The following is a 14,023-nucleotide window of genomic DNA, read 5'->3' as shown; positions in this document are numbered from 1 at the left end:
AGTCTGTGATCAGACAGCCCTTTGCAAGTTAGCCCCTTATTTGACATGGCTTTTTACCCCCTTCCATAACCCTCAGTAATTCGTGTAACAGCGTAACAGCTATGGCAGTCTGCTTTCTCTGAGTAAATTAATGTTTGTTTTACAGAAGTATTGCAGAAAAGGGAGGCCCTCACGAGGAATCTTACTGAATTGCAGACTCTCCAGTTACAAGAAAGCTGCCTGTCTGAATTTTTAGAAGAGCTGCTTTTGCTGGTTCCAAAGATTCTGTTACTAGAAAACTCTGCTCTGAGCTGGCTCCTGAGCTCCTTTGATAATGGCTGAGGCCAGTTCCTGACTCTTCTGCTGAGTAATACCAGGTCTGGGAATGGGAGCCACATTGTGGGCAGCGGATGGTGGGAGAGGGTTGGGAAGGTGGCTAAGCTGGAGGACCTCAAGAGGGAGTTGGATAAACCTAGAAAATAGGGCAGCAAAGGAGAGGTATTTATTGTTATCTTAAAACTTTTAGTCTGTTAGTGATTCTTATTTTTCCCTACATTTTAGGCATGCAAGTCTAAAGTCAGACTGTCTCTTATGCTTCCATTTCCTCATCTGTAAATGAGGATGATAAAAGCACCTGCCTTTTACATTGCATGAACATTACGTAGTACATAAGAAGTGCTATCTAGATATTTGTTGTACTTATTTCTTCCTCTCTTTACTTTCCTGGAACTTGCCCTACTCTGCTGATTTATTTGCTTATACAGTGATTCTCTCGTAATTTCATGTGTTTTTTTCTAGGTCCCAGTTCTTGCACACAGTCAAGAAGTGATCTATTAGTAAATGTCAACTCTGGCAGCAGAAGGAGAACCACTGTCTCTCCAGATCCTAGCTAGGAATATACCATTGAAATATTAATTATAGGGACCCTTCTTCCTATAGTAATCTCCCTACAGGAGAATTATTAAGTGTTAAACTTTGACATTCTGTAGTTTTCTGAAGATGTGGATGTAAGATCTCCCTTACATCTATCTTGCTCACCAGTGCCACACTGTTTAATTACTGAGGCTTTGTAATACATGTTTAAAATTCTTTAGAGCAACTGCTGATAGAGCCCACATAGGGTCTCATTATTAAGGTGGCTGATTATGTTGACCTCACAAACAAAGAATAAAATCACTGTGATCCTTGAGACTGACCAAACAACATTCTGATTTCTCACTTGTGCCTACCTTCTCAAAGCTATGAGACCACCAGATTTCAGACCTCTGGCTATGTGACCACAGGACTCAACTACAGGCTAAAAATTAACCATCCCTTCAGAGAATTTTTCATTGGCAGGGTATAAGAAAGACCCCATCAGAAAGGGAGGACACTGGTTCTCTTTAAGTGCCAGTCACCCTGTCATTTCCCTCTAATAAATTTCCCTTTTCTTGCCTGACTTACCAGCTCGCTTTCTTTTTCTCTGCACTTGCCTTACAACTGCCCCTTCACTGCCCTTCTTCAGCTTTTCCATGCAGAGTCTTGCTTGTTTAGTTTTCTATATTAACTTTAAAATCTACTTATTAAAAAGTTCATATTTTATTGGAATAGTGTTAAATTTACAAATCAATATAAGAATTACTTTCTGAGACCTAAGCCTTGAAGATCCATTTGCTCGTTCCCCTGGGTGGCAAGTGAAAGGACTAGAGACTAAACAGATCTAGGTTCAAATTTCATCTCTGCTCTCTTATCAGTTGCCCAACCTCTGAAAATTTATGTTTCTCAGACTTCTTATACATGACAGGATGACTGTAATGTCTGCCCTGCAAGTCTGTGTCTGTGTGTGCGCAGTAGCTCAGGTTTGTCCCACTCTTTGCGAGCCCATGGATTGTAGCCTGCCAGGCTCCTCTGTCCATCGGATTCTCCAGGCAAGAATACAGGAGCAGGTTGCCCTTTCCTCCTCCAGAGGATCTTCCCCACCCAGGGATTGAACCCAGTCTCTTGCGTCTCTTACATTGGCAGGCAGTACTTTACCACTGTGCCACCCAGGATTAAAAGAGCTAAAAAGCCTAAAATGCTTTTTTCTATATAAATAGAGTCGTTTCCTCTCTCGCTCCTTTCAGAGTCCTCTCACGAACCACTGAGAGGGAAACCTCCAGGATCCTAGAGCGGACGACTTGGTATCTGGGGCAGGGTTCTGCGGAAGTTGACCTCTGGAGGCCACTGCAGGCATCAGAGGCCCCTTGGTTCGTCAAACCACGGTTTTCCGGGTGAGACTTCTTCGACTTTCTCCTGGGTGTGGAGTAAGCTCTTGGGCGAAGGGCCCCCGAGGCGGGTGGTTATCTGAGACCTGCCCCTCACTCTGCCGCCCCTCCTCTCTCTGCCTCTTCTTCTCACACACCTTCTTTTTTACTCCCTTTTCCTTTCCCTCGTCCCTTTTTTCTGTCCTTTCCCTCCGACGCCTTCTTTTCCTGTCCTTTCCCTGCCCCCCGTCCTCTGGGTCGTTGCCATACTGGCACTGGAAATTCCCCTGCAGCGTCTCGGAGGAGACCCGGAGGACTGACTGGTCGCTGGCCGCTGGAGTGCCCCTCCTCGCTTTTCTGGCGAAGCCCTATTTTTGGGTGCGAGGAAGGGGAGTCGGAGAATGGAGCAGACTCTTTCTCTTGGCCCTTTGTCCCCAGCTCTGCTTTGTTGTGATAACTTTAGTAGCTCGCCGACACTCGACAGTTTTATTTGGATGTTCTTGAAATATTTTCATTTGCCTCAAAGGAAAAAACTCAGTTTAGCTGAAACATTCATGAAAGTTCCTTTCTTTTGATGTCTACATTGCATTTCCCCTCCGCCTCCAGCCGTTTTCTTCTGTTTAAAAGATGAGAGCAAATGTCCCTCTTTTTTCTTGATACCTTTTCTTTGACATTAAAAATGTTAAAGTAACTGATAAAAACTCAGAGAGGTACTTTATACATATTTGTAGCCTTAAGATTGACATTGACTTAAGGCAACTACAAAGGACAATAAATACAATATAATTCACAAAAATATTGTATTTATTGTCCTTTGTAGTTGCCTTAAGTCAATATCAGCAATTTGGGGCCGAGAGGAAAAAAAAGACAGCGCACTGAAGCAGCCACAGGAAAGACTAATTCAGGTGTGAGCAAGCTACAGACCAAAGGGGCTTTGAGTAGGACTAGGAGTTCTCCATGTTTTGCTAAGGACAAAGCAACTTGCACCATAAGCTCCATGGTAACCACATTTCTGGACTTTGGGCAAGGGTTCATTTGTATGTGAACTGTGCACCAAGTGAGCCTTTTTCAGTATTGCCAAAGAGCTACTTACTGTTCAGAGAAACTTGATAAAACAGCATCACTTAGAAATAAATGGCACAGTTCCTAAGCCATGTGGAATGTAGTGTCCATGTGACAATAAACTTATGACTGATTTGTAGGGCTTGAAACTGAATTAAGGAAATTAGAGGCTTAAAATATGCATGTTTGTGTCAAGAAACATTAGAAAGATGCAGGAAACTAATAAAATTGGCTACCTGTGGAGGTGGGAAACGGGGAATCAAGGTGGAAACAAGTTTTCTCTGTATCTTTTTAGATCATTTTGACTTGAATTGTATATTACCTGTTCAAAAACATAGACACATTTTTTAGTAGAACTTTTGGAGTAGTTTCTGAGATCTAGGCATTTTAGATTTACAGAAAAATTGTGAAAGTAGTACAGAGAGGTCTTATATCCCCCCATATTTAGTTTCCCTATAATTAACATCTTACCTTATGTAGTATATTTATCACAATTCTTGAGTTACTATTACATATTATTATTATTAAAGTCCATACTTTATTCACACTTCCTTAGTTTTTATCTAATGTCCTTTCTCTATTCTAGGATCCCATCCAGCATACCGTGTTACATTTAATTGTCATGTCACCATATGTTCCTCTTGGCTGTGACACTTTCTCAAACTTTCCTTGGTTCTGATGACCTTGACATTTTTTGAGGCATACTTGTCAGGTTTTTTGTAGGATGCTACTCAATTGAAATTTGACTGATGTTTTTCTCATTACTATACTGAGGTTAGAGGTCTGGGGGAGAAAGACCACAGAGGTGAAATGCCATTCTTATCAAGGGTTCACACTGTCAACTTATGACTGTTGACACATAAAACAACTTGTAAAATGGAAAAAGGCACAGGGTGATAATTTGTGGAATTTGAGTTTGAAGCAAAAGTTTTATTAAGTTTGGAGATAGAATTGATGAAGTATTGTTGTCAGGGTATAAGAGAGTGGGAACAATCCAACAAGTTATCCACACATTGGTCTAAATTACAAAGATGAAATGGACCCTTCTTTGGAGAGATGGAGGATCTGTTCTGTCACAATTCCAGAAGAGACAAAACATCCCTGTTGCTAAAATACTGTCTGCCGTAGCCACATCAGCTGCAGCAATAGCAGTGGTAGCAGTAGACAGAGCTTATTTAATCTCCATATCTCTCTTCCAACACAAATAGTGCAGACTTGTGAGTGGTAAAACAATGATGATGTTATTGTTGTTTTCCCAAATTAATTCAACATCAGTTGAATTTCTCGTTTTTTGCCTTCTCTATTCCTATGCTCCTTCATCTGTTCTACTATCTGCAAATCTCTTCAACTCCTATCTTATTTCCCAATTTAATTAAATGTGACAAAAAGTCTTTTTAAGTAGAAACTATGTTATTTTATATACTCACTTATAGCCCAGATTTTGTGTTTGAGTTGCCTTTTAAAGTATATATTTAAATAGCATATTAGTCAGGTGTTCATTCCAGGAGTTTTGTGGTAGTACCAAATGAATAAAAACATTTGATCTGGCCACATTTGATCAGTGTGTCCTAGGTTTGTGGAACATATTTGAGAGTCCTAGTTAAGTCTTTATCACATCATATTGCTTCTTTAAGTTGCTCAGACATATCTCACTCCTCCAAACCCGTGAACTGTAGCCAACCGGGCTCCACTGTCCATGGAATTCTCCAGGCAAGAATACTGGAGTGGGTAGCCATTCCCTTCTCCAGGGCATTTTCCCACCCAGGGATCAAACCTAGGTCATATTGCTTTAGTTGCAGGGAATAAATTGCATTTGAAAGGTGTGTTTATTGTTTCAGGAATCAAGGCCAAAGGTATGAACAAGGTGTTAATTCTGAAGGGAAGATTTTTGTAAGGATGGATCCACACCAGAAGGTCCCCAGCACATATAATGGGGATACTTTACAGATTCCTGAGAATGAAAAAGCTTCTTTTAACTGGTATGAGGACCAGTTAGAAAGTCATGAGGTGAGGTCTGCAGAAGAAAGACGGTATACATGCAGTGAATGTGGAAAGAAGTTTGCTCAGAGCTCAGGCCTTGTTCGACATCAGAGAATCCACACTGGAGAGAAACCCTATGAGTGTGATCACTGTGGAAAAGCCTTCAGTGTACGCTCAACTCTCACTGTGCATGAAAGAATCCACACTGGTGAGAAACCCTATACTTGTAATGAGTGTAGGAAAGCTTTCAGTGTGAGGGCACACCTGATTATACATCAGAGAATCCACAATGGAGAGAAACCCTATGAATGTAATGAATGTGGCAAAGCATTTAGTGTGAGCTCAGACCTCATCAAACATCAGAGAATCCACTCTGGTGAGAAACCTTATGAGTGTGATGAGTGTGGGAAGGCCTTCAGTGTGAGTTCAGCCCTTATCAAACATCAGAGAATCCACACAGGAGAGAAGCCATATGAGTGTAAGGAGTGTGGGAAGGCCTTCTATGTGAACTCAGCCCTTATTAATCATCAGAGGATTCATTCTGGAGAAAAGCCCTATAAGTGTGGAGAATGCAGAAAAGCATTCAGCCAAATCTCAACGCTTATTCATCACCAGAGAATCCATACTGGAGAGAAACCATACGAGTGTGATGAGTGTGGGAAAGCATTCCGTGGGAGCTCTAATCTTACTAAACACCAGAAAATACATGCTAAAGGAAAGTGTGATCAGTGACTTACATGGTGAAGATATTATAAAGGCTGTTTTTTTTTCTTACAAGTCAGAAGTTGTCACCAGAAGAAGGTTATGACAAAAATTAATGCTTTAGTTGACACTTCAGTTTCTTGGAATATCAGAGAAATGAGAAGTCAATGAAAAATGACTTTATCATTATAATGATCGACTCAGTCTCTAAAATCATACCCACTTCTGAGAATGCAGCTTTACAAATCATAAGGTAAATAATGTAGTTTGTTGTGGTTTAGTAAGTTCAACCTCAGTATCTCTAACATAATTTTTACTTTTTTTATGTGCAAACATTTTCTTGTTATTGTTGCTACCAGTTTATAAATGAAACATTAGATTTTGAAATTGGAAGTGATGTTGGTTGGTGGAGACTAACATATCCTCTTTGAATCTGGAAATATTGGAGTCTTTTTTTGGTGCTGTCTTGGCAGTGAGACAATCCCCACACCTGTCCTGATTCACCTGACCCTTGCCTGCCGCTGTTCCATGGATAAGAATAAAAAGCACTGCAGGAGCCAGCACTTCTTTCTTATTGGGCCTCTTGCTACTGCTATTGCAGTAAGTAAGTAAAGGCTTGACTGTGTTTCATTTTTGCTTGTGTTACAATGCAACACATTCTCACTGCTCTAGGATCCAGTCCAGAAGAGTATTTCTGCCTTGACTATGTTACACTAATGGCAAAAGAAAAACAGAGGTAGGACCACATGATGACTTTTAAAGCATCTACTCAGGAGGAGCATATGTCATTCCCCTTAGGTTTTGTTAGTTAAAGCAAGTCAGCTAACCAAGCTTTTTTCCCCATCCATATGATCAAAAAAAAGTAAAGCTTACATAGAGGACAGTGAATAAGGAAAGTAATATAATCTATCATTGAGATAGTGTATCTACCATATTGGCCAATGTTTATGCAATGCTTTCTGTGCCTGGGCTTTCTCTGAGTGCCTTATATGTGTATTTTTCTCAATAAAAAAATAATGATATGACATACATACTACTATACAGTAAGTCCCCTACATATGAACCTTCACGTTGTGAACTTTCAAAGATTCGAACATGCACGCACATGTCCAGTTGATAGCTTACGGTGATTGGTGTTGGATTCGTGATCTCCGAAAAAGAAAATTTAGCTTCAGGATCAGGGACCAGGCTTGATCACTCAGGGCTCTTGTGTGGCAGAAGTTTTATTACAGTGAAGAAGGACAGAGACAGCTTCTGACACAGGCATCAGAAGCAGGCAGAGAGTGCCCCCTTACTAGTCTTAGCAAAGGAGCTATATACTTTTTCAGTTGTTATTACAGTAAATCAAAAGAATGTCTCAAGATTGTAAAGGTCACTCCCACAACTTACATTTTAAGATGACAGGATTAGAACTAACAATAGAAAGGTCTTACTAGACCCACTCCCACAATTTATAATTTAATATTACAGGATTAGTCAGAAGGTTCTCAAGGAGAAACATGACTCCTCCTCAAGAGCTCCAGACCCCTTTCTCCTTGGGGACCCCCGACCTCTTATCAACCTACCTAAGAACTGACTTTCTCCCAGTCATGGAAGTTAGTTCACCTGTCTGATGTACATTGTCATGTGTGCGCATCGTCTACAAGTGGTTATGCTTTTGTGAACTTTACTGTATACAGTACAGTAGTATGGTGTCTTTATTTCAAGCCCAAGATGTCCAGAAGCAAGCATAAAAGCAGCAGTGATGTAACTGTTGCTGTACTGTACTTTTCAAGATACTGTACTGTAATATTAAAATGTTTTATTTTTTGTGTTTGTTTTTTATGTATTATTTGTGTGGAAGGTATTATAAACCTATTACAGTTCAGTATTATATAGCCGACTGTTAGTCAGATACCTAGGTTAACTTTGTTGGACTTAAGAACAAACTGGACTTACAAACACGCTCTTAGAATGTAACTCATTTATATGTAGGGGACTTAACTGTACTCCCATTTTACAGCTAAAGAAATTGAGAAACAGAGACATTAAGTCATTTGTCCAAGGTCATGCAGCTGGAAATGGTAGAGCAAGGAATTGAAACCAGAAGTTTAACTTGACAGTCTTTTCTCTTAACTGCTGTGCTACACTATGAAAGTTTAATCTGAAGGTTGTTTACGTACTACAGTGAGCCTTAAAAGGTTGGGAAGGTCCCCTGGAGAAGGAAATGGCAGCCCACTCCAGTATTCTTTCCTGGAGAATGCCACAGACAGCGAAGCCTGGCAGGCTACAGTCCATGGGGTTGCACAGAGTCGGACACAACTGAGCACTAACAGACTGTGCTGGTAAAAACTTTAAAGGTGAGATTTAAGTCTTCTTCAGTCTCAATCTGTCTTTACCCCTAAGTAACTCTTAGAGGTAATCCACTTCAGATTACTTAGGCTAATCCACCTGGCTGGGTCTCAGTTTTACATCCATAAAAATAAGGAGAGAGGCCAGGTATTCTCTGATATCCCCTACAGCTTTGAGATTTTTATAATCTCTCCAAATAGATTGTAAAATGCTTTGTTATATGATGACTTCTTTTTTAATCTACTACTTTATGTATTGTTATGTTCACAAGAGCTCTTGAATAAATGAGTCTCTGCACCAGTTCCTCCTTTCTGCTTTACATTAGTGATAATACTAATAATGAGTAGTTTGCAGTTATCTAATCTGTTCCAGGTACTTTTTCAGGCTCCTTAGGGTAAATTATTTCACTTAAAAGTTTAGATGCTATATTTAGAATAAAAGCAAAGCTGAAAAAAAGAAAATTGCTCTAAACATCCCTTTTGAAATCTTAGAGCACAGTAAAATAAACCCACGAAACAGAAGGAAGAAAATACTGAAAAGCTGCAATTAAAGGAAAAGCAAGTGTATTTTCTTACTTAGAACTTAAGCACAGGAAGAGTTTTGTTTTTTGTAACTTCTCTCTTTAGGCTACTCTCATATATGTCACATTTGACTCCCTTTTTCTGCCTCTGGGGAAAAGGTGCTAATATCATGATCAACCTCTTCTTTCAGATGGTAACTCCTGACCTTAAACAAGGAGTCTGTTTCAAAGCAGAATTTTCCAGAAGTCTAACACACAAGGAGATGTTCAGAAGATCAAATGGGAACATCATCAGGGGCTCCACACTGGACAAGTTCATAGGCTTCTGAATAATTTACCCAAGTGAGGGAGGAGCCCCTTTGTGGATACACAATTTACTTTGCCTCAAACAAGGGAGAATAGCACTCAGATAAAAAGGCCTAAGAACACCTGGGAGAATTTACCCTGAAGTTCAGTCCTTTGTGACTCAGCTGGTAAAGAATCTGCCCACAATGCAGGAAACGGGTTCAATCCCTGGGTTGGGACAGTCCCCTGGAGAAGGGAAAGGCTACTGACTCCAGTATTCTGGCCTAGAGAATTCCACGGACTCTATAGTCAATGGGGTCACAAAGAGTCAGACACAACTGAGTGACTTTTGCTTCACTCAGTCTTGTCAATGCTCTGGGTGTGGGAAATTCTCCATTCAGCTTGTATGGAGTTTCCAACTTCAACTGTAATAAAAGTAGCAGCCACTCATTGTAAAGGGAGTGGAAGTCAGTCATTCAAAAATACCCCCTCCCTAATAAAATGAACCCTGGCACCCCAGCAGCCCTGACCAAGCACCAGCATGTCCAAAGTTAAAGAAAGCCCTATAGATCCTCAACTTAGAATGACCTTCATGTAATCCAAGTCTCATTAAACAACAGAGAAGCCATCCTGAGAAGAGTCTCATGAGAGTAAAGAATGTGGCAAAACCTTCAGACACTGGAATGATCTTGTCAGACAACAGAGAACCTTTGGGGATATCTTCAGTGTCAGAAGCCTTCTGTATGAGCTTAAATCTCATTAAACATAAGCAAATTCATTTTGGACAGGAGCCTTATTTGTGTCATGAGTGTGGCAAAGCCTTTAAGTTCTGTGATAGCCTTGCTAAACATCAGAGAATCCACACTGAAGAGAAAACTTAGCGGTGTAAAGAGTATATGGATTCATTGTGTTTCAAGTCTGGTCAATCACCAAAGAACCCACAGTGGAGAACACCATTATGAATATAGTGAGTGGGGTAATGCCTTCATTTGGAAGCCAGCATTTATTACCAGAAAACTTATAAATATTAAAATGTGAGAAGACCGTCACTTAAAAACTCAATCTTATACACTGGAAAATCCATACTGGAACGAAACCCTATGTATATCATATATACATTCTTTTGTATGGATATGTATAGAACTGAATCACTGTAATGTACACCTAAAACTAAACATGGCATTGTAAATCAACTGTAATAAAATAGATTTTTTTAAAAAACATACTGGAGGACTTATCTCATTGTCAATGGTTAGGATTCCACCCTTCCAACACAGTGGGCATGGGTTTGCTCTCTGGTCCAGTAACTAAGATCCCACATGCCATGCAGTGCAGCTGAAAAGAAAAAGAAAAAAGATACTGGCATCTGAAATATATAAAGAACTCCTAAAACTGAACAATAAGAAAATAATTCAGTTTTTTAAATGGGCAAAAGATCTGAACAGACACCTCACCAGAGAAGATACACAAATGGCAAATAATCATAAACAGATGCTCCAAATCATATCTCATTAGGAAATTGCAAGTTAAGATATCACCACACACCTATTAGAATAGCTAAATTGCTAAACAGTGACAACTCCAAATGCTGATGAGGATGTGGAGCAATGCATTCTCATACATTCCTGGTGGGAATCCAAAATGGTACAGTCACTTCAGCAAACAGTTCAGTAGTGTCTTACAAAAGTAAACATACTCTTTAACTCAGCAGTTTTCACTCCTTGATATTTACCCCAGTGAATCGAAAACATGTCCACAAAAGAACCTACACAAGGGTGTTCTTAGAAGCTTTATTCATAATTGTTAAAACATGGAAGCAAGCAAGATTTCCTTTAGTAGTTTCGTGAATTAACAAACTGGTACATCCAGATAATAGAATGTTCAGCAGTAAAAAGAAATGAACTATCATGCCATGAAAATCCATGGAGAGAGACTTACTTCCCTGGTAGTTCAGTGGTAAGACTCCATGTTCCTAGTGCAACAATCCTGGGTTTGATCCTTGGTCAGGGAACTAAGATCCTACATATTGGATGGTGTGGCCAGAAAAAAGAAAACTCATGGGAAAATGTTATATGCTTTTTGCTAAGTGAAGGGACCAGTCTGAAAAGGCTACAAACTGATTCCAACTATTAATACATGACATTGTAGAATAGGCAAAAGTATGGAGACAGCAGGAAGATCAGGGGCTGTGGGGGTTGGAGTGTGGGAAAGATGAATGTGTGGAGCATAGGGAAATTTTAGGGCAATGAAACTGTTTAATATGATACTTGTAATAGTTGATGCATGTTATATATTTTCCAAAACCCGAAGAATGGACTACACAGTTTACATTAAACTTAATATTAACTATGGACTTAAGTTAATAATACTTTATCAATATTGGCTCACTAACTGTAACAAAGATACCTCACTAATGCAAGATGTTAATAATAGGGTTTGTATGTAGACAGGAAAGGGGTTTGGAGGGGACATATGGGAAGCTTTTTCTATAAACCTAAAAGTACTGTTTAAAGACTATAACGTTTTTTAAAGCTATTTTTCAGCAAAAGGACATAACTGGGAATAAAAAGGGAAGTGGGAGCCAGTATCTGGTTTTCATATAACAGCTCATACCCAGAATATAAAAAAAAACTTTTCACTCATCAATAATAAATACACTACAAAAAGGGCTCGTGGCTAGCTCCTGCAGCAACGTTGTGGGTGATTTAACCTTTATGGATCGACTCGGATTTCTTCAGGAGGCAGTGGGAGAGAGAAGGGAGTAAAGATCCAAACTGCCAGAGTGAAGTCGTGCGCCCACCTGGCCAAACCAGGAGAGGGAAACAAAACCCGCAGCCGAGAAGATCAAAGAGAGGACCACGCCTCCGGATTCCTAGGCGCGCACCGGAAGCGGCCTCGTGGTCCTGGGCGCCTTTTACTCTGTCTTTCTGGGTTCCTGGTTGGTCCGGTGGGATGGTGATTACAGTTTTCTCTTAACTACTTGCCAGGGATAGTCTCCAGGAAGCGCCAGCCATCCCCAGACCTGCGGGTGAGCGGTCTTACTTCTCCCCAGCCAAGCTGCAGAATTTCCAATCTCTGTTGTCTTGAGCGGCAGAAGTGGGACGGGGAGAGCTCTTTGCAGCGTGGGTGTCCTGTTCTCCCCCCAACAAGTGCACACGGTGCTTGGTAATGAGCTTCAGTGATGATTTGTCTCTATTGTTAGATTTGGATTTGTTGCTGTTTTTTGTGTTTTGTTTTTTTTTTTTTAATACTTTATAGAATAGCACAAACGACTCAGATTTTGCTTGCTAATTCTCATTATTTCATACACTATAGATGCTGGGGGTGTCTCATCCGACGCAGAGGTGCTTATTGCTTTACTCCCTGAACGAAGACTATAACGAGTTTATGGAACTTTAGTGTTTTACTCCCCTGAATAAGTAGCTTGATTCCTTTAAAGATAAAGGTTTTACCAGAAAAATAACTTTGACTCTGCTCATGTGCTTTAACTCTACAGGAGTGTCCCAAAATCCATCCCTTCTTGCTGAAGCAGTTCTAGGAAGGGATGGTAGGTTATGAGTATGCATGGAAGAAAGCCTTGGCAAGTGGACTATGGTGATCCCACAGTCTCTGGCTCATGTGCTTTTCTTCCTGTAATGTAGTTTTTATAAAGTAAAGTCTTTAAATTCTAAGAATGTGGCCTTATTTCCCACAATAGAAGTTCTGATACTAATATTTATGTTGCATTTTGTATATCAGCAGCAAAGTGCACTTTCTCACTAATTATCTGTTTTTGTGGGTCTCAGGAATATTGTTTTATAATATTCCACTACTCAGGAATATCACCTTGGCAGTGAGTCTGCATTACTAATAACATAAGTTCTTGACTGCTCTGGTTATTTTGCTTCTTTAATAGTGGGTTCTTCTCCCACAGGAGTGCTCTGATTCTAAGGTTCTTCCTGATTCCTGGGATGTAAGCCAAGTGAATCCTACCCTGAGCCATTGCAGTCTAAGATGTCCACCAAGTTGAGAGAGGATCCAGTCTTGACTCCTGTGGTCCACACTCCAGAGGAGCAGGAGGGTCTGAGAATAGTGAAGGTAGAGGAAGAGGAGAACCATGCTTGGGAGCAGAAGCCTGGACAACTAGGGAATGTGCACACTTATCAGGAGCTTCTTCGTCAGCGCTTCAGACAGTTCCACTATCAAGAGGCCCCTGGACCTCGAGAGGCACTGAGACGGCTCCGGGAGCTCTGCCAAAAGTGGCTGCAGCCTGAGAGGCACAGCAAGGAGCAGATCCTGGAGCTGCTGGTGTTGGAGCAGCTCCTGAGCATCCTGCCAGAGGTGGTTCAGGCCAGGGTATGGGAGTATCATCCAAGGAGTGGAGAGGAAGTGGTGACTGTGCTGGAAAATCTGGAGACAGAACTTGAAGGCAAAGGACAACAGGTGGGAAAAGGGTAATCCACTGTTCATTTATGAGCTCACCAGGGGTCTACCAGCAAAGACAGGGGCCATGAGTAAGCAAGAGGAGAGGGATTTATGACCATTATTTTCTGGGCTGAAGCATTATCTTTCTGTTTTCCCTTTAAAACTCTGCTGATTAAGACACTGGTTTCTTTATTCTGCTTTCTATACCTGTAGGAAATTTTATTTTTAAACAAACTCTGAGGTTTAGTTAGCTATTGCCATCTTTCTGGTCCTTTCATAAAACCAGCTCTACTGGCATGTCCTTAGGTCCAAGCCAGTGCACATTACAAACAAGAAGTGCTATGGAAGGAAATGAGACCTGCAAGCCTTACAAATCAGTCACAGATCGTCCAGCTAAAGTGTGATCCTTGGGAGAACTTTTCTCTGCAAGAGAATGGTAAGCTTTACAGCATGAATTTTTGTGATATTTTAGAAGCACTGAGCCGGAGAAGGCAATGGCACCCCACTCCAGTACTCTTGCCTGGAAAATCTCATGGAT

General features: G+C 40.7%; 1 protein-coding gene across 1 annotated transcript in view; it reads left to right on the top strand.

The window, feature by feature from the left end:
• The window catches only part of LOC133059303 (zinc finger protein 883-like), a 36,978-nt gene that overhangs the window by 6,827 nt on the left and 16,128 nt on the right, over positions 1–14,023 (top strand). The window contains 3 exon segments of the mRNA XM_061146291.1: positions 146–356; positions 2,082–2,228; positions 5,102–5,943. Coding sequence (XP_061002274.1) covers positions 5,160–5,943 — 784 coding nt within the window. The 5' untranslated portion in view covers positions 146–356; positions 2,082–2,228; positions 5,102–5,159.

Source organism: Dama dama, chromosome 7 (assembly GCF_033118175.1).
Source record: "Dama dama isolate Ldn47 chromosome 7, ASM3311817v1, whole genome shotgun sequence".
Lineage (NCBI taxonomy): Eukaryota > Metazoa > Chordata > Mammalia > Artiodactyla > Cervidae > Dama > Dama dama.
Note: the sequence above shows the minus strand (reverse complement) of the source record. Positions and strands in the feature narration are given on the sequence as shown.